Raw genomic sequence first — 20144 nt, 5'->3', positions numbered from 1 at the left:
TATTTGAGAGAAACTGGGCCATTTGTCTTATAGAATATCTCACATCCTGGATACGTCCTCACTTCCTTATGGTGTTATTTAACTTATTCCTGTATTCCTCATATTTCCTGTAAACTGATAGCTGGATTAGAGTAAGGTCCTTTTTTTTTTTTTTTTTTTTTTTTTTAATTTGAATGCCTCAGAGGTGGTGCTTGCTATGAGCTTCCTGTTGTATCACATCGGTGACACACAATGTCCTATTCACTTTTAGTGTGGCTATCACTGATAAGAGACAAATACTTTTATCATACTCAGAACAATGTTTTCTGTTTTTTAAATTTTTCTTTTTCGTTGAAATATAATTGTTATACAACGTACAATGTTATGTTAGTAAAAAGACAACCACAAAAAAACCCCACCAATGTTATATTAGTTTCAGGTATGCAACGTAGTGATTTGACAATGCATTATTCATTGCTCACCGCAGTGGGCGTTAATCACAATCTGTCACCGTACTGTGTTATTACAACATTATTTACTATACTGCCCATGCTGTACTTTTCATTATCATGACATTTCGTTTATTACTGGAAGTTTGTATCTCTTTTTTTTTTTTTTTGAAGTTTGTATTTCTTAATCCCCTTCACCTATTTTGTCCCTACCCTCCTCTCCTCTGGCAACTACCCGTTTGTTTTATGTATTTAAAAATGTGTTTCGGGGGGCACCTGGGTGGCTCAGTCGGTTGAGCATCCGACTCTTGATTTCAGCTCAGGTCATGATCCCTGGGTCGTGGGTTGAGTCCCATGTCGGCTCTGTGCTGTGCATGGAGCCTGCTGGAGATTCTCCTCTCTCTCCACATACCAGAAAATGTATAGCAAATATTAACAGTGGTTTTCCTTGTGTAATCACATAACTGGTGGACTTTTCATCCCTTCACGTATTACTATTTTTTATCATAAGCATGTATTAGTTAATAAATATAAAATAATAAAATACAGTGTACACTCAAAAAAAAAGATTATCCTCTCTCTCCCTCTGCCCCTCTCCCCTGCTCTCTGTCTCTCTAAAACAAACAAAAAAGTCTGTTTTTTTTGTTCGTTGATTTGTTTTTTAGATTCCATATATAAGTGAAATCTTTGTCTTTCTCTGCCTGACTTATTACCCTTAGCACAATACACTCTATCCATATATGTCACAAATGGCAAGATCTCATTCTTTTTTATGGCTGAGTAATATTCCACGGTGTATGTATACACCACATCTTCTTTATCCATTCATCTACTGATGGACACTTGGGCTGCTTCCATATACTGGCTATTGCAAATGATGCTGCCATAAACATAGGGGTGTGTATATCTTTTCAAATTAGTTTTTTCATTTTGAGGGGTATATAGTGAGTAATGGAATTACTGGATCATATGGTATTTCTGTTTTAATTTTTTTAGTGTTTACTTATTTTTGAGAGAGAGACAGAGTGCAAGTAGGAGAGGGGTAGAGAGAGAAGGAGACACAGAATCTGAAACAGGCTCTAGGCTCTGAGCTGTCAGCACAGAGCCCCACACGGGGCTTGAATTCACAAACCACGAGATCATGACCTGAGCTGAAGGCAGATGGTTAACGGACTGAGCCACCCAGGCACCCCTAGTTTGAATTTTTTTTAAAGATTTTATTTATGTAAAACTCAAACTCACAGCCCTGAGGTCAAGAGTTGCATGCTCCACTGACGGAGCCAGCCAGGTGTCCTTCCATTTTTAATTTTTTTGAGGAAACTCCATACTGTTTTCCACAGTGGCTGCACGAATTTACATTCCTACCAAGAGTGCAGGAGGGATCTGTGTTTCTACATCTTCACCAACACTCATTTCTTTTCTTTTCTTTAAAAAAAAAATTTTTTATGGGGGCACCTGGGTGGCTCAGTCATTGAGCATTGATTTCAGCTCAGATCATGATCTTGCAGTTCATGGGTTCAAGCCCCACATCAGGCTCCTGTGCTGACAGTGAGGAGCCTGCGTGGGGTTCTCTCTTTCTCTGTCCCTCCCAACATGTGCTTTCTCTCTCTCTCAAAATAAATGAATAAACTTAAAAAAAAAATCTGGACAGCAATTAAAAAAAAAGATTTTATTTATGTATTTTTAAAATTTGTTTTATAAAAAATTTTTTAATGTTTTATTTATTTTTGAGAGAGAGCATGCACGCAGGCGGGGGAGGGACTGAGGGAGAGGGGAACAGAAGATTCGAAGCAGGCTCCACACTGACATCAGCAATCCCAAAGTGGGGCTTGAACTCACAAACGGTGATATCATGACCTGAGCTGATGTCGAATGCTCAACCAACTGAGCCACCCAGGTGCCCCTATTTGTGTGTTTGTGAGTAATCTCTACACCTAATGTGGGGCTTGCACTCGTAACCCCGAGATCAAGAATTGCATGCTGCACTAAGCCAGCCTAGGCACCCCAACATTTGTTATCTCTTGCTGAGACAGATATTTTTATTTATTTATTTGTTTGTTTATTTTTATTGGAGACAAATATTTTCAAAGCGCTTTACTGAGATATAATATACACACCATAAAATCCATTAGTTTTCAGCGTAAAATTCAATTAATTTCAGTGTGTTAACAGAGTTATGTAGCTGTTGCCACAGTCTAATTTTAGAACACTTCCATCATGCTGAAATGAAACTTTGAGCCCATTTACAGTCAGTCCCCATTCCTTCTCCCAGCCCCGGGCAACCATTAATCTATTTTCTGTCTCATAGATTCACCCTATATAAAAACAAATCATGTTTGTGTGCTCCACTGTTTTCGTCTCTGTTAACTCTCAGTCGGTTTCAGAATTCGGTTCAGACATTTTATTTATAAAAAAAATTTTTGTAATGTTTTTATTTATTTTTGAGACAGAGAGAGACAGAGCATGAGCAGGGGAGGGGCAGAGAGAGAGGGAGACACAGAATCGGAAGCAGGCTCCAGGCTCCCAGCTGTCAGCACAGAGCCCAATGCAGGGCTCGAACTCACACACTGTGAGATCATGTCCTGAGCCGAAGTCGGACGCTCAACCGACTGAGCCACCCAGGCACCCCTGGTTCAGACATTTTAACCTCACTATGCCTTTTTCCTTCCCTTGCTCCTGTTTCTCTCAATCCCTCATTCGTTGACGTTGATTAATTTCTAAAAAAATTTCTTAAGTTTATTTATTTATTTTGACAAACAGAGAGAAAACACGAGTCAGGGAGGGGCAGAGACAGGAGAGAGCAAGTCCCAAGTGAGCTCCATGCTGTCAGCGCAGAGCCCAACATACAAACCGTGAGATCATGACGTAAGCCGAAATCAAGAGTTGGATGCTTAATTGACTGAGCCACCCAGGTGACCCTTTTTAAATATTTTTTAAAGCTTTTTTATTTATTTTGTGTATGTGTGCACACATGCACACAAGCGGAGGAGGGCCTGAAAGAAAGAGGGAGAAAGAATCCCAAGAAAGAATCCCAAGGCACGGGGCTCGATCTCATGAGCCCTGAGATCATAACCTGAGCTGAAATCAAGAGTTGGACACTTAACCGACTGAGCCACCCAGGCACCCCAATGTTGATCAATTTTTAAGAACAGTGTCTCTAGTTTTATGCTTAATTTCCTTGCGTTGTGCATTTTGTGTCGTCTTGTATCCCTCAGTAGCCAGCTCTGTGCTCCCCTAGATTACCAGGGCTGGCTGGGCTTGCCCAGAAGAACTGTTGTAAGATTTGTAAAATAGGTCCCCCTCCAACACACAGTCTTAAAGGCTTGCTGCTTAGCAGGCAAAAGGCTGCTATGTTTGAACTTAAAACTATGCCCCCTGCAGGCAGGCAAAGCCAGGAGCCAGGCCTGAATCTTGGCCATCAGAGCACAGATTGGATTTCAACTCCACTCCTCTGTGCCCCACAAGTCCTTCGTTAGGGCCTAACTTGTATATTCACATGCAGCAGCACTGCTAATAAGACTAGACATTTGGTTCTCCTTTACAGTAGTAAATAGAAGTTTACTATTAGTCATTTGACAAACATTTGCTGAGTGTTTCCCGTGTGGTAATTATGTGAGGTGCTACAGATAAAAGCGAATAAAATGGGCACAACCCCTGACGTTAAGAAGCCTGCTGTCAGAGTCTTTTCATTCCCAGTAATCTTTTTCCATGGGCCTTTCTTCTTAAACAGTTCCCAAGGCCCAGTTCCAAACACCCACTTTGGCAGGTGCTAAAAATCATGCTTGGGGCGCCTGGCCGGCTCAGTTGTTTGAACGTGTGACTCTTGATCTTGGGGTCATGAGCTCAAGCCCGATGTTGACTGTAGAGATTACTTAAAGAAATAAATATTTTTATTTATTTTATTTTTGTAAAATAAAATAAAGGCAAGCTATTAAAAAATAAACACTATGGGGCACCTGGCTGGCTCAGTCTATAGCACATGCAACTCTTGATGTATTTACAGCTCAGCTCATCAAGAGGGGGAGTCTATTTCCTCACTCCTTGAAACCTGGCTGGCCTTGAGACTCCCTTTGATCGATAGAATGCGGTGGAGTTGATATTGTGTCAGTTCTAAGGTTAGGCCTTAAGAGCCTCCATAGGATTCTTCCTGTTCTTTTGGAATTGTCAGTAGCTATGAGACCCGGTCCAGACTACCCTGCTGGAGGATGGAAGGTCACACAAAGCAGAGATAAACTGTGTCAGCTGAGGGCCATCTAAGACCGGTCAGCCCCCAGTCAGTCAGAAGCTGAGCAGACCAGGGGCGCATGGGGGACTCAGTTGATTAAATGTCTGACTTCGGGTCAGGTCATAATCTCATGGTTCCTGGGTTTGAGCCCCACATTCACGGTTCGTGGGTTTGAGCCCTGCATAGGGCTCTGTGCTGACAGTTCAGAGCCTGGAGCCTGCTCCGGATTCTGTGTCTCCCTCTCTCTCTCTGCCCCTCCCCTGCTCGCATTCTATCTCTCTCTTTCAAAAATAAATAAATGTTAAAAAAAAATTTTTTTTATAGAACCTGAGCAGAACAGAACAGTCCAGCTGAGCCAACCTACACTGCAGAACTATAAGATAAATAAGTGATTGTTGTTTTAAGCCACTAAGTATTGACATGGTTTACTTTGCAGCAAAAGCTAACTGATACGGTAACTTTCTTAACGTCCATTGGATTATTACTACCCGCTGCTCCCACTTGGCTTTTGATGACCTCTGGCCTATCCTGCTTTCCATTATTTTGTCCAAAATAATGGTATCTGGGTGTGTACAAGATACCATTGGGTATCTGTTGTGTGTACAAGCAGAGCTGGGTACTGAAATACACCAATGAGCCACCTTGGTTATGCATCAGGCACGTACAGGTAGTTTCAGTTCAGTGTGATGCTACAAATGTAAATACATATTGCCAACAAAGGACCTGGGACAGACACCTAACTAGTCAGATAAGATAACTAGTCAGATAAGACTAGTAATTGAAGGTGAGAGAGAAAGTGAGTCAGAGAGAGGTATAGACTGTACACAAAAGCCTGGAGGGGCACAGAGGAGGGTCAGGTAAAGAAAGGTCAAGAAATTCAGTGTGGCTAGAGCCCAGAGTACAGGAGGGAGAGCAAGGAGAGGCAGGGCTGGAGAGAGAAGCAGGAACTAGAACACAAAGAGCTCTACCCGCCTTTACAGAGAGTTTAGCTATCTGCTGCAGGGGAATATAATCTAATATAATATGAATGTAGGAAGCTCACTAGGACTGCAATGTGACAGAGGGACTGGAGGGGTTGAAACTAGAGGCAGGAGACCATTTAGGCGGCTGTTGCGGTCATCTAGATGACAGAACGTGGCAGTTTGAACTAAGGTAGCAGTAGTGGGGATGAAGTTAAGTGGACTGATATTATAGATGCTTAGGAGTTAAGATTCCGTAACTGACTAGAAATGGGATGATGAACGAGAGGAAGGAATAAAGGGTGGTCCCAGATTTTTGGCTTGGCCAAATGGTGATAGAATTGAGGTTAAGAATGTGGGTGAGGAACAGGGGAACAGAAGGGGCAACTGTGTCCAGTTCAGTTGGTGGAGCATGTAACTCTTTTTTTTGTTTTTTAAGTTTATTTATTTTGAGAGAGAGAGAGAAAGTAGGGGAGGGAGAGAGAGCAAGTGGGGGAGGAGCAGAGAGAGGGAGAGAGAGAATCCCAGGCAGGCTCTGTACTGTCCATACAGAACCTGATATGAGGCTCGAACTCACGAACCATGAGATTATGACCCAAGCCGAAGTTGGATGCTTAACCAAATGAGCCACCCAGGTGCCCCTGGAGCCTGCAACTCTTGATCTCAGGGTTATAAGTTTGAGCCCCACATTGGGTATAGAGATTACTTAAAAATAAAATCTTAAAAAAAAATAGGGGAAGAGATGAAGAATTCAGTTTAGAATATGTTAAGTCTGAGGTGCCTTCAGCACATCCAAATGGAGATGTCTAGTAGGCAGTTGGATATATCTAAGACCTGACAGACAATATTTTATATATTTGCTCATTATCTAACTTGAAAAAAAAAAAAAGATAGGAGGTATCTGATAGTTGAGGAGTTTAGGGACTAGAGGAGGAAGGGAAGAAGAGAGCTTTGGGAAAAGTGAGAGAACCGGAAGCCTAGAAGGTAGTGGTCAGAGAGTAAAATGTCTAGGATCCCAGGATGTAAAAGTACAAGATAATGAATTTGAAGTACTCGAAAAAAAAAAGAGAGAGAGAGAGGCCAAGGTGATGGATGGGTCACCCCAGATGACAGCAGGCCAGATGTCAAAACCTTTCATAAATGAGAGGAAGGTAAACCTTTCATAAATGAGCCACCTGGGTGGCTCAGTCAGTTAAGCGTTTGACTTTGGCTCAAGTCATGATCTCGCGGTTCGTGAATTCGAGCCCCGTGTGGGGTTCTGTGCTGACAGCTCAGAGCCTAGAGCCTGCTTTGGATTCTGTGTCTCCCTCTCTCTCACTGCCCCTCTCCCACTCACGCTCTCTCTCAAAAATAAATAAACATTAAAAATTAAAAAAAAATGAGAGGAAGGTTGGTTGATGACAGTAAAGTGGGTAAGGGGCAGAACAGGATGGCAAGACCTTCAAAGATGGAGTGAAGTCCAAAACGGGGCACGTATGTTCAGAGAAGACTCGGCACAGCTTGAGGATGCCAGGAACAAAATGAAGGGTGACTGGGGGACTTACACTTGGGGCAATTAGCAAAATGACAAGAATGTGAAGTATGGTATGAGTGGGTTGGCCCCAGATGTCCAGGTACAGATTGTTCATGCTTTGGAAGGAATGCAATACCCCTTGAGGAAAGAGCAGCAGCCCGGCACAGTGTTTCTCTTTTAAAGGGCAGCCGGGGATAGAATTGCCAGGTTTAGCAAATGAAAATACGGATGCTCAGTTAAATTTTTTTTTTAATTTTTAAGTTTATTTATTTATTTTGAGAGAGAAAGGAGGTACAAGCAGGGGAGGGCCAGAGAAAGAGGCAGGGAGAGAGAATCCCAAACAGGCTCTGCACTGTCAGCGGGGCTCAAACTCGCAAACCGTGACATCATGACCAGAGTCGAGACCAAAAGCCGAACGCTTAACCGACTGAGCCACCCAGGCGCCCCGCTCAGTTAAATTTCAATTTCAGGTATTGCATGGGACATACTTAGACCAATTTCTACAAAGTTTTGGCATCATACAGTCGTAACAGCCTGCCAGCTGGTTAGCCTCTCAGCTATCCAATTCAACTCCTTTGTATTAGAGTAGGCTAACTGCTACAACTATTTGATCTTAAAACATAAAATGGGTTTTTAAAAAAGAATTATTTTTAATGTTTATTTATTTTTGAGAGACAGAGCGCAAGCAGAGAAGGGGTAGAGACAGATGGAGACACAGAATCTGAAGCAGGCTCCAGGCTCTGAGCTGTCAGCACAGAGCCCGACATGGAGCTCGAACCCACAAACCGCAAGATCATGACCTGAGCTGAAGTTGGACACTTAACCGACTGAGCCACTCAGGCGCCTCAGGTTTCTTGATTTTCGAAATTTATTTTTAAAAATTAAAAATATTTTTAAGATTTTATTTTCTTTTTAAAGATTTTTTCATTTTTTTAAATTTATTTGAGAGAGAGAGAGAGAGAGAGAGCACCAATGGGGGAGAGGGAGAGTGAGAATCATAAGCAGGCTCCATGCTCAGCCCAGAGACCGATGCCACACCCCAGGTACCCCTGAAGATTTTATTTTTAAGTAATCTCTATTCCCAACATGGGCCTCAAACTCACAACCCTGAGATCGAGTCCCATGCTCCACCGACTGAGCCAGCCACGTGCCCCCATATAATGGTTGGACAAAGCTTATTTCCTACCTAGCTGGTAACGAAGCTGGAGAGGCCCTTCTACATGCAGTCATTTAGGGGTCAGGGGGATGAACTTTCTGCCCTGGGTGTCATCTCCATTCCAGTCGGGTGGAAATGGTGAGCATGGAGGAGCACCTGTAGGGGTTTGTATAAGCCAGGCCCGAACGTGGCGTAGACACTCCTGCACACAGTCCGTTGGCTGATGTCAATCACATGGTCCTACATAACAGCAAGGGAGTCCTGTTAATGTAGTCAGGCAGTGTGCATAGAAGAGAACACGGATTTGAGCGAGTAATCTCTGCCATACCCCTTAGGACGTTTATCTGTGGATCCCCTAGGGGGTCATTAAGATTCTGGTTCAATAACCATTGCTTTTGCAACAGGCCCCTCCTCTCCCTCTCAAAAACACACCAAGTCCTGATTGCTGCTGAAAATGTGATTAAAGACAGAATGAAAGATTATCACATTCTTTCCTTTTTTTCCCAGATACGGTGGTACTTAGGATAGCCAAAAGTGGCACCTATCAAATAGATCTCACTAAAAGAAATAGGAAAAGTCTGTCTTGTTTTTCCAATTCTAGCTGCTAGCCTGTCAAGTTGGTGCTATATCTTTCCATTACGATGAAATTTACCACAAATCATTCCAAACAACAAATATTTTCCCCCAGTTCTTGCTTATGTAAATGTAGGTTGTCATGACAACAAGAAGACTGCCTTGATCCTATGGCAGAGCTTGCTAAGAAACAAGAAGCAACTAGCTGGTTCAAACATAAACCTAATCCCATAGGCATGCTTAACAAGGGAAATGAAAAACTGGGGCAATTTTTTATTCAAAAGAAAAAGTGAAAGTAGAGGAAGAATTTGATTCTACTGAGAGAAAAGATGTGGTCAAAAAATTTAAATAAACCACTTCCTCTTGTTACATTCTTTCTTTGGGGATGGGATCTGGCTTTCTTCTTGTTTCTTGCTGTATCACAAGGCTCATAAAAGGATTTGGGCCCCAGACTCGGCCAATTTTCTCTTTACTTGCAATCCACCTTGACATTGGAATGGGGTCACGCCCTTTACTATATACTTTACAGAAAGAATTCACAGGGACCTCACCCATTAGCTGCTTTCTTGACTTGCTGCCTCTACGGTCTATGTTATTGAGACCTAAATGGCAAGATAAGAACTAATTACTTTGAATAATGTTTAGGATATATTAAGCTACTTTCATTAGAACTGGCATTTTAGAACAAAATAATTTGCACATAACCTTGACATTTTTGGTCATGGGATTCAGTCTTTTTGAAAGTATTGCTAAAACGAGATATTAAAAATAAGCTACAACTAGCGAGGAGCCCCCCCCCCCCCCCCCCACGCCCTGCACTGCTTGGCAGGAATGCAGATTGGTGCAGCGACTATGGAAGATCTTATGAAGGTTCCTCAAAAAGTTAAAGGTGGGGGGCACCTGAGTGGCTCAGTCAGTGAAGTGTCGGCCTCTTGATTTTGGCTCAGGTCATGATCTCACAGTGTGTGAGTTTGAGCCCCGAGATGGGCTCTGGACTGGCAGCATAGAGCCTGCTTGGGATTCTCTCTCTCTCCCTCTCTGCCCCTCCCCCACTTGTGTTTTCTCTCTCCCTCTCTCTCAAATAAATAAACATTTTTTTAAAAGTTAAAGATGGAACTATCCTACAACCCAGTAATTGCACTACTGGGTATTTACCCAAAGAGTACAAAAACACTAATTTGAAGAGATATGTGCACCTCTACGCTTATTGCAACATTATTTACAATTAGCCAAGATATGGAAGCAGGACAAAACAAACAAGTGTCCATCAACAGATGAATGCATAAAGATGTAAGACATATATAATATATACACATACATATACATATATAACCACACAGGAATATTATTCAGCCATAGAAAATAATTAAATCTTGCCATTTGCAACAACATGGATGGATCCAGAGAGTATAATGCTAAGTAAAATAAGCCAGTCAGAGAAAGACAACCACCATATGATTTCACTCATATGGAACTTAAGAAACAAAACAAACAAGGGGGGGAAAAAGAGACAAACCAAAAAACAAACTCTTAAGTATAAAGTACAAACTGATGTTTACCAGAAGGGAGTGGAGGGGGGGGGGGCGTGGGGGAAATAGGTGAGTAGGATTAAGAATACACTTGTCTTGATGGGTTTTAGTCTAATATTAAAACGAACCTACAGTCTTTGAGCATACACAAGACCAGGGAAACCAGAGACAGCAGCTGAGAGGTAGTTGGCTGGGCCCCTATTCCCCAGCACTAAAAACTCTGCTGAAGGAAACATTCTTCGTTCAATAAACGTGTATTATCGGCTGTGAACTAGGCTCTGTGCTGGGCTCTCAAGATGGAATGACCAAATCATGCATAGCTCCCACCCTGCTGGAGCTGACTTCTAGTCTAACAGAGGAGATGGAATGAAATGACCACAGAAATATACCACCACAATTTGAGATGAGCACTGTGAATGTGAATGATGTGATTGATTACAAGATTTGTGGGTTTGGGGAAGGCATCTCTGAGGAAGTGACATTTAAGCTGGAACCAAGAGAGTAATAGATCAGAGTTGGGGGAAGGGAGGTCCTAGAATGGGCAAAGGCTTCTTTATCCAAGCTGACTTGCTCCCCATCCCTTTTTAAGTAACCTCTATGGCCAGCGTGAGGCTCCACCTCAAGACTCCAAGATCAACAGTCACACACTCTACCAATTGAGCCAACCAGGTGCCCCTCATCTGAGAAGCTGAAAGGAAAGCCTGCCAGGAGCACAGAGAATAAGATACGCCAAGGAAAAGGTCAGCATTCCCATGTAGGCCATTCTATGGAATACGGATTGTATTTTATGATTAAGAGGAAGCCATTAAATGATTTTAAGCAAAGGAATGCCATGCTCAAGTCTGCCGAGGACGATCATCCTGGATGCTTTCTGAAGAACAGACTAGGGAAAGTGCATGGCCAGGGGAATGTTGCAGTGGTCTACAGGAGAGATGGCTGCTTGGGTGGTGGTGGTAGAGGCATGCAGGGAATATTTTAGAGGCAGAGCAGACAGGATTTGGTGATGATGGGGATGTGAGGAAGAGAGACATCTATAAATGGGCAGCCAACTGAAACATTAAAAAGAATAACCCAAACTATTTACTGAGTACCACGTACAGTTCTGCATCAGAAAAGGGCAATCAGTTGAGGAGGCAAGAGGGGTTATAATCTACATCACACTCTTGTTTGGACTTGTGAAGCCACGAGCCTGGCATGGGCCATGTCCACAAAGAGGAAGGAGTGCCTTCCTACTGCCCACCAAGCTGGTGTCTGGTGACCTTGACAGAACACTTTCAGAAAGCCACCAGCAACCTCCATGGGGGCAATGGATGTGGGTTTTGTCCTGCTTCTCCTAGAATGTAAGATTCACAAGGGCAAGGATCTATCCTGTAGGAACTACCACACTTAGAGCTGCTATAATCTGATCAAACCTAGTCACAGAAGCACTCAGCTAGCCCTGACAGCTCAACAGCCTGCAAAATATGAAGTCAATCTCTCCCTTTAGTGACAACAGATGAGTACTTCATATTTATTTATTAAAATACTTCACATTTAGAATAGCTCCCTTCTGTGGCAGTAGAGGTATCCTTGGGTTCACGTGACACTCTCTCAAAACAAAGATTACAAAACCATGAGTGAGGTCAAGTAGGTAATCTTTAGACACCATAGCGACACCAGCCAAGGCAGTCAAGACTTTGTGTTAGGGCTCCCAGCTGTTAAGGGCTCACAGGAGCCCTATGGTCACGCTGGAGGTCTAAGGGGAGAGATGTAGCATTGAGTATACAAACCTGCACAAACACAGTAACTTCATGAAGCTTAATCCTGCATTACATAGTACATGAAGGTAGCCCAGAGGTATCCAACAAACAATATTACTATACCCTAACATTGTACCAAGTTTTCACTCACAGTATTTTCCTGGCATAAAAGAGAAAGGAGGAGCCCATCTTACATCTTAACTCAGGTCTCTACTTTCCTAGTTTCCTTACTGGTACTCAGAACCTTGCAGAAGCCCACCAGGGCCACCAGCTTGAAATGAAGCTAGAAAACTCCACAAAATTGTCCCAAATTAAGGAGAGGAGGCTTGGAACAAGTCAACCTCCACAGGTCTGATATACAATCTCTCTCCCTCCCACTCCCAGAAAGCTAAAATGTCCAAAGTCTTCCCATTTCAAGTAGGAGGATAGAAAAAAAAAATCTGTCCAAGTCAGTTTACCTTTGACCATTTGGTCAATACTCTAGTACCCACCTTGCAGATTCAATGCAAATCTCAAATCTAAGAAAATCAGGCCAACTACAGAAATACTGGAAGCATCCCTTTGACCAGAAGCCAGGCTGGGTGCTCATTTTTTTTTTGCTTGCTTTCATCCTGTATCCCTAGAGGATCCTCAACCATTGCTCCCGTTATGAACCTCACTTCCTGATGGTTAGTTCTGGCTTGCCCTCCACCCATTTCTTTCTATATTCAGGGTATGTATGGTAGTAGAGCTCCAAATACTTGGTTTCCTCCTGTCAAACTCAAGAGGCCTATTCTCGCATTTTCTTCTACAGAGGGGGCTTCTTCTCTCTTCTTATCTGTAAAAGGAATAGAATTTAATCTGAAAATCAGGGTCATAAACGTAAGAGTAGGTATGGGCACTCAAAGTTATGTGAAGGAACCCAACACTCAACATATTAAAACAAGATTTTAACACTTTATTTTTTATTGATAAAAAGTCGAAACACACTTAAATCACCTTGCTGTTAAGCTTGTATATGCCAAAGTTGGCTCCCTTTGGGGGAGATTCCTTTATTTAACTCCGGGTTGACAATCTGCTTTGTCTACAGCGGTAATGAGATGTTTTATTTTGGGTCCAAGTAATTGGCAAAGCTTGTCCTTTTCATTTCATTTTTTGAAAGTAATTTCTATACCCAACTTGGGGCTCAAACTCACAACCCCAAGGTCAAGAGTTGCATGCTCTACTGACTGAGCCACCCAGGTGTCCCTGTCCTTTTCATTTTAAAACTTCACCACCCATAGGACACAAAACTAGAGGACAATGTCAACCTGTTAGGTATATATAGTGTCATACTGTGTGTGTCTCGATATATACACGTGCTTTGAGAAAGGATGGAAAAAACATAACGTTTAACCTTTTTTTTTTTTTTTGGTATTTACTAAATTATCTATCCTGAAAATGTGCTACTTACATAAAAAAGGAGAAATTAAACTGTGTATCTATCCACACTAACATTCTAAAAACCTATTATATAATGTCTAAATTTCTCATTTGCTTTATAAAGTCCCCTACCATATCCTTACTTTCTCTACACCCACATATAACCATTTCTGGACAAGTTTGATGTTCTCTGTCCACATTATTCCAGCTTTTTGATCATTACATAATCTCTTATGTTCCTCTCAAATCAATTTATTTCATAACTTCTGGAGACCCTTGTTCAAAATATCACCAATGATTAACCTCATCTTTAATGAGTACCCACAGATTATACATAATTGTTCCTTTATCCAATTATATGATTGTTCGTAGGTTGTTGAATGTACACACCTCTTATTCCCTAAGCATAAAAGATTTAGCTCTTTTGTGAAAAATATTCAAGGATTACTTTCTTCAAAAGATCACCAAGCCAAACATTTGGCCATATTTTTATTTACTACATATACTATAAACATATACAATACATGCTACAAAAAAACATTTTTTTTTTAAATTTAACTGTCAAGAAAGTGTATAGTGTTATAATACAATGGCACATGTTCATATTTTATTTCAAATTGGTTTGCTGACCACCCATTTCAAACCATTAATAGTGAAATGTTACTTAAGGATAATTAAAAATTATCTATTTGCATTATTAACAATAAACAATTCCAACAAATTAATAAGAATTAACCACGTCAAATATTAGTATCCAAAAACTGGGCTTTTGCAGAAATGATTATATAAAATATAGCAGCCAATTACAGTTTACTTGCTCTGTGACAATGTACATATGCACTTGAATAGGATTCTAGCATTTGCTTTTGGAAGATACTTTTTAGAAGTCCTTTGATTTAAGGTCTAACAACTGACACACCCAGCCAAATCCAACCCAACAGTTCATATAATGGCTTCAGACAACTGATCAAACTGATCATTGAGAAATTCTTATGATTTGGGTAGAGTTGAATGTTCACTAATATTACATATGATGAAAAGAGACATACCCAAGCCAATATCAAAGTCAAAGGCAAAAGAAAATACAAACATTCAAATCAGTTTATGACAAGGTTTTTCTACAAGTATTTTAGATGTCATACTTTCAGGAAAACAAGATTTAATTTAATGTGTAATTGGATTTGGATTTTACAGTATCTATGCTCTAACTGAAAATTTAAGAGTAGTCAGATGGAATTAAGTCTAGTATTGCAAATATGTTCATTTAACATTATTGAGCACCCACTACGTGCATTGCACTGTGCTAACTTTTAAAAGTTGAGTATTAATATATTTATCAAGCATTACCTTAGTGTGAGGTAAAAATAAATTAGCGTCAACTCATTAGTTTGCTTGTGGTATGTAATCCTGTGTCAGCTGGCTTCCCTGTGCCGTATAATGAGCTTCTGCACACCCCTCATTCACTCACACAAACATCTGCACACCGACTATGCCAGGCATTGTGCTAGTCACTGGGATACCATGATTTGGTATAGTTCAAAGAATGCATATTAATCATTAACCTATGTAGAAACAATGAGAAAGATACATTACTTTTCTAAAATGAGGCCCAAAGCAAAATATAAGGTGTTTCTATGGGTCATACCACACCATAGACCAGTAAGTGCCTTTCTAGACTGGGAACTAACTTTTAAGGTTTCATATTGTAGTCTAAATAGCCTAGATCATTTTTGGTCTCAGAAGTCAATTCTTTGGAGCACCTGACCCCACATAAACCTTCCATACTTGAAAGGATTTGTAAACTAAACTGGAACACAAAGAAAAAGAGCCAAAAATGAAGGCAGTTGATAACGTAATGCACTTCAAGCACTATTCTGGCCATGTAAAATGAATACTACATAATTCATGATTGGTTCAAATGTTTTTAAAAGCGCTAACCCTACCCCAAACTCATGTAATTTTAATCTGACTTGTATACAAGTTGCACATAAAGCAAAGGGCAGAATTTGGCCCTACAACCCTCTATGGAATATTCTAAGTGATTGGTCCTTCCACTCCAAGCAAGTAGAAGCTAAGAATTTCAGAGAGTTCCCTAATAGGATACTGGCACTCAGAAGAAATGGCCCTACTGGATCCCATTAGCCAGGAGTCTGTTTAGTTGTGGTAGCAGTGTGAACCTATGACCCCTTGAGGGAAGGCAGAAAGCTGGGAGTTTGGGTGTCCACTCAGTGAATCCAATACTGGCTTAAAGCTATGCACTGAATAAAGTGCTCTGCACATCCTGCTTGTCATCTGGAATGAAAAATACTTTTCTCAAGAATGAACCTGTTTGTAGGTTTAGGGGAAAAGAATGACAAGGATTTAAAGAATCCCAAGAAAAAGTATGAAGCATTGACTAGGAAGGAAGACAAATGCCTCTAGTAGTGTCCTCAGAAATCTCAGGATCTGAACTGTCAGAATGAGTCACACAGTGGTCATGTTCTATAAATGAAAAAGCAATCCCACTGGGTACTTCCTATTCACACGGTGCAATATTACTTCATGGGGGTGGAAGGGAACAGTCTATTGCCATTTGCTAGCATGGTTTCAAAATGAAAACAAAACCATTGAGTAAATCAGGGTAAGCAGTGTCCAATATTCCTCTCCTGTCCATCAGTTTTCCACAGGTTGATCTGCACTACCTGAGGGAAAGGAGGCAAAATACCCATCCCTTCTGACACACTCAGGCATGGCTGCTATCGCCTAAAATTGCCAATTCAGAAGTTAACACACGAGCCCTCCAGTTTCGTACCCTGAATATGGTAAATGAGACTAGAGATGGAGTAGTTCAGTCTAAAAAAGATCACAGGTAACAGAATGCTTATATAAACTAGACTGCTTTGACGTCTGTAAGAAAATCGTATAGATGACAATTGGAAAAAAAAAAAAAAAAAAGATTGTTCCCATCTGTCAGCAAAACTGTTGAGCTATACTCAGCTGAAGTCCTCATCAGGATTCTGTTGATCCAGCAGACGGACATGTGTGAATGGGAAGTGACCTCGTTTGCCATTACACTCCCCTTCCCACTGACCACTCACATTAATCTTCGTAACCTTTACCAGCTCACCGACCTGCAGGAGGAGAATAAGGAAAGCACTTTATTTCCAGTTATGAATGCAAACTGAAAAACTCCATTCTCTGGTTAGGCATACCCTGCCCACGTGATTGCTCTAGGGCTGACATTATAGAAATGGCTATTTGCTGCCTCCCAAGCCCCAGCCACCAGACTGATTACTTGTGGTTAGTGCAGGCAGAAGGAAGAAGTGATTTTAGCAGTGCAGAAAAACACAGAGTACAGAAAATAGAAAGGGCCCTAAAAAATGACACTTTTTGGAAATTTTAATCATCTCTGGAAGAGCAATCCCAACCAGAATGAGCCGGTATTCTTTTTTCTGGTACCCACTGCCCTTAGATTCCTGCTTGCCCCCCAGGCCATGGCCTAGGAGGAGAGATCCCCCACCCCTACTGGCATACAAGCAGCAGCACAATCCCTCAACCCACTAGTGTATACATATCACTACCTACTAGTGCTTGCAGAGAAGATAATCATGGAAATCAACTTCATCTGGTCCCAGAAAATGAAGTGTTCTATCACCTTCCTATCAAGGCAAGGCTTTTCCCATTTGGGCAGGTGTAGGCCAAAACTCCAAATTCCATCAGCTCCCTGCAAAGTCCCCATCTTCTTCATCAAGCTCTACTTGGCAGGCCACTGCCTGCCAGCTCTCCACCCCCACCCTACCATGTACTAACAGACCTTGTTGCTCCTTCAATGCCACTTGGTACCTATTCATTAAGGAGACATTACGTTTTCGTTTCTGTTATGAAAAACTTTCCTTTGCAACATCAACTATAAAGTTTTGACAATCTAGGATATATGTCTATTCTCCTATAAAACTTAAGACAAAATCAGTCTGATGAATGGATTCATCCTGTGGCAAAATATTGAACAAATGGTGAGATCAGGCCCCATATGACACTGGACTAAAGAACTTTACCCTTTAATTATCAACATCTGAGTTCTGAGCATACAAGAAGTTTCTAAGCATAACTGTTCATTTGGTTTTATTAAGTTAATAGCTACTATTTACTGAACTTTCATTAAGTACTGTAGAGGATTTTTTTTTTTTTTTTTTTTTTTTTAAGTAAGCTCCAAGATCCAACATGGGGTTTGAACTCACAACCCTGAGATCAAGTATCACATGCTCTACTGACTGAGCCAGCCAGGCACCTCTACTGTACAAAATATTTTATATAAACGATTTTCTAGTCCTTATAATAACCTTGTAAAACAGGAATTTTTCATTTTATAGATGATAAAACTGAGGTTCAGAGCAATTACAGGATATACCTGAGGTCACATAGCCAGGAGCAGGGCTGGGATTTGAGCCCAGAAGTATTGGCTCCAAAGCCAATTAATTTATGCTCTTTCTACCATAGCAGGAACTTTCAAATTATGCTCCCACGACCTTCAGGATTCCCTAAGAATGTCTGTAGGTCAACCACTTGCTTAAGTGAACTCGAGTTTAGGACCAGAGCCTTCTGCAAAACCAGCTTGATCTTAAAGAAGAAACAGATTGTCTACTGGTCTGTCTATAATGTCCTGAAGAACTATCTGAGAACTACAGAGGCCTAAGGTGGTTGTGGGGACCATAGGGTGCAGAAAAAAGGAAGACAGAAACTAGAGAATATCTGAGAAAAGGGGATAAAATATAAGGGTGAGAAAAGGCAGCAGTGTAGTCTGCTGATGTTGTAAAGATTGAGGCTGATGGTTTAAGGGGAGAAGAAAAGATGCTGCACGTCCATTCTTGCATCCACATGCACAATGCAGTCCCCCAAGGCTGCTAGCACCAGGGTTCTTTATTCCAAGCAATCTTTGAATTCAAAGTTCCTGATGTCCAAGCAAGCCAACCATGACAAGTCAAGATGTTCCTATAGCCCCCAATCACACCACTAGCCTCTTGCTATGCTAAGGTCAATTATACCGAGTGTAGGACTTCTTTTCCCCATCTTAGTATTTATTTGTATTTTCTACTAAAACACTCATGTCGTGCTAAGTGCTATTCTGGTAGCTAGACATAGGATAGTAGACCTAGGGGATGTGTACACTCATGTCAAAAGTCTAAATTGCCACTCACATTAAGTTCCCCTCCAGATGGGGACAAGGGCCCCCAGTTTGAGAAGTTGGTTTGACAGGGTGCCTGGCTGGCTCAGTCAGTAGAGCATGTGACTATTGATCTCGGGGTAGTGAATTCAAGCCCCATGTTGGGTGAAGCGCTTACTTGGCATTGGGGGGGGTGGGGGGAAGCTAGTTTGACAATATCTAACACCCCTAACAGCTGTCATATCTGAATCCATCATTTTACTGATATTAAAAACCCACAAGAGAGACATGAGGAAACATTCTGGAGTGTTGGAAATGTTTTATACTTTCATGTGGGTGGTTATCACATAGGTGAATACACATGTAAAACTCCAAGCTGTATACTCAGGACCAGTACCTTTTACCAAATGATTTCATATATTTTTTTCTCCTAACCCCACTCCCTCAAATGATTTCATATTTAAATGAAAAGATGAAAATTTGTTATATTTTACCCGCATTTTCTGGGTTTTTGAGAAGATGGTTCTTCAGGGTATACCCTTAAGTCCACCATTCTACTTGATAGCAAAATCTAGGTTTATTTTATTCATTTTGTTTCAAGTTTGTTTATTTTATTTTGAGAGAGAGCAAGTGGGGGAGGGGCAGAGAGAGAAAGAGAGAATCTCAAGCAGACCCCATGCTGTCAAGCACGGAGCCCAATGCAGGGCTTGAACCCACAAACCCTGAGATCATGACCTGAGCCAAAACTAAGTCAGATGCTTAACCAACTGAGCCACCCATGCACCCCCAAAATCTAGATTTAAACACTTTTCTCTCAATGTTACATTGTCTTTATTTTTAAGCGTTCAACATGTTATCTCAAATCGCATCCCACAGAGCTCTGAGAAGTGAAGGACAGGTTGAAATGTGGACTAGCCCAGCCTCTTGCTTTTATCAGTACCACAGAAACACAACAGCTGCTCCACAAGCAGGACAGAACCTGCTGGCCTGCCCTCAGACTTTTCTTCTTTCAGAGGTCAAACGGAGAAACATTGCAAGATGGTACTGGTAGGGGTGAGGGGTGGATTCTGTACAGATTAGACCTTGGGACACACCAGAGCCATCTCTAACGCACATGGTGTCTTGGCTCTACCCTACAGAGGCTCTGGAAAACCACACCATATTCTGAAATCCAAAACCTTTTTTTTTTTATAGTTGATCAGGTTCTTGGCAGAGAGGCCCAAACATCAGGGAGTGAAACAAAGGCTATGGCACAACTCTAAAACAATTCTAACTTTTTTTTTTTTAATTCTGATATTTAAGTGGATAAAAGAGAAAAAATTGTAAGCAGTCAATTGGGCTAATTAACCTGTCCAAAGTGGCCTTTAAGTACAAGTACTTCGAGGAAGATCTTATCAAATTAAATAACCCTTTGTACCCTATGGAGTTTTTCTACTGCAATATTCAAAGCCCATGGGGATTCCTAGGGTCAAGAAAAGGCA

General features: G+C 41.3%; 1 protein-coding gene across 2 annotated transcripts in view; it reads right to left on the bottom strand.

Annotated features, from left to right (window-relative positions):
- Positions 1-20144, bottom strand: part of CRK (CRK proto-oncogene, adaptor protein) — a 57109-nt gene that overhangs the window by 17755 nt on the left and 19210 nt on the right. The window contains exons 3-4 of one of the 2 annotated variants that reach the window (XM_078437576.2): positions 9406-16633; positions 8312-8521 (exon numbers count right to left, since the gene is read on the bottom strand). In XM_078437576.2, the coding sequence (XP_078293702.1) occupies positions 16496-16633 (138 nt within the window). In that variant the 3' untranslated portion in view covers positions 8312-8521; positions 9406-16495. Of the gene's footprint in view, positions 1-8311; positions 8522-9405; positions 16634-20144 lie in introns of those variants that run through there. The other variant, XM_060646902.3, reaches the window with a different exon arrangement.

The sequence above is a fragment of the Panthera onca genome, chromosome E1 (genome assembly GCF_046562875.1).
Source record: "Panthera onca isolate mPanOnc1 chromosome E1, mPanOnc1 haplotype 2, whole genome shotgun sequence".
NCBI classification, from domain to species: Eukaryota; Metazoa; Chordata; class Mammalia; order Carnivora; family Felidae; genus Panthera; species Panthera onca.
Note: the sequence above shows the minus strand (reverse complement) of the source record. Positions and strands in the feature narration are given on the sequence as shown.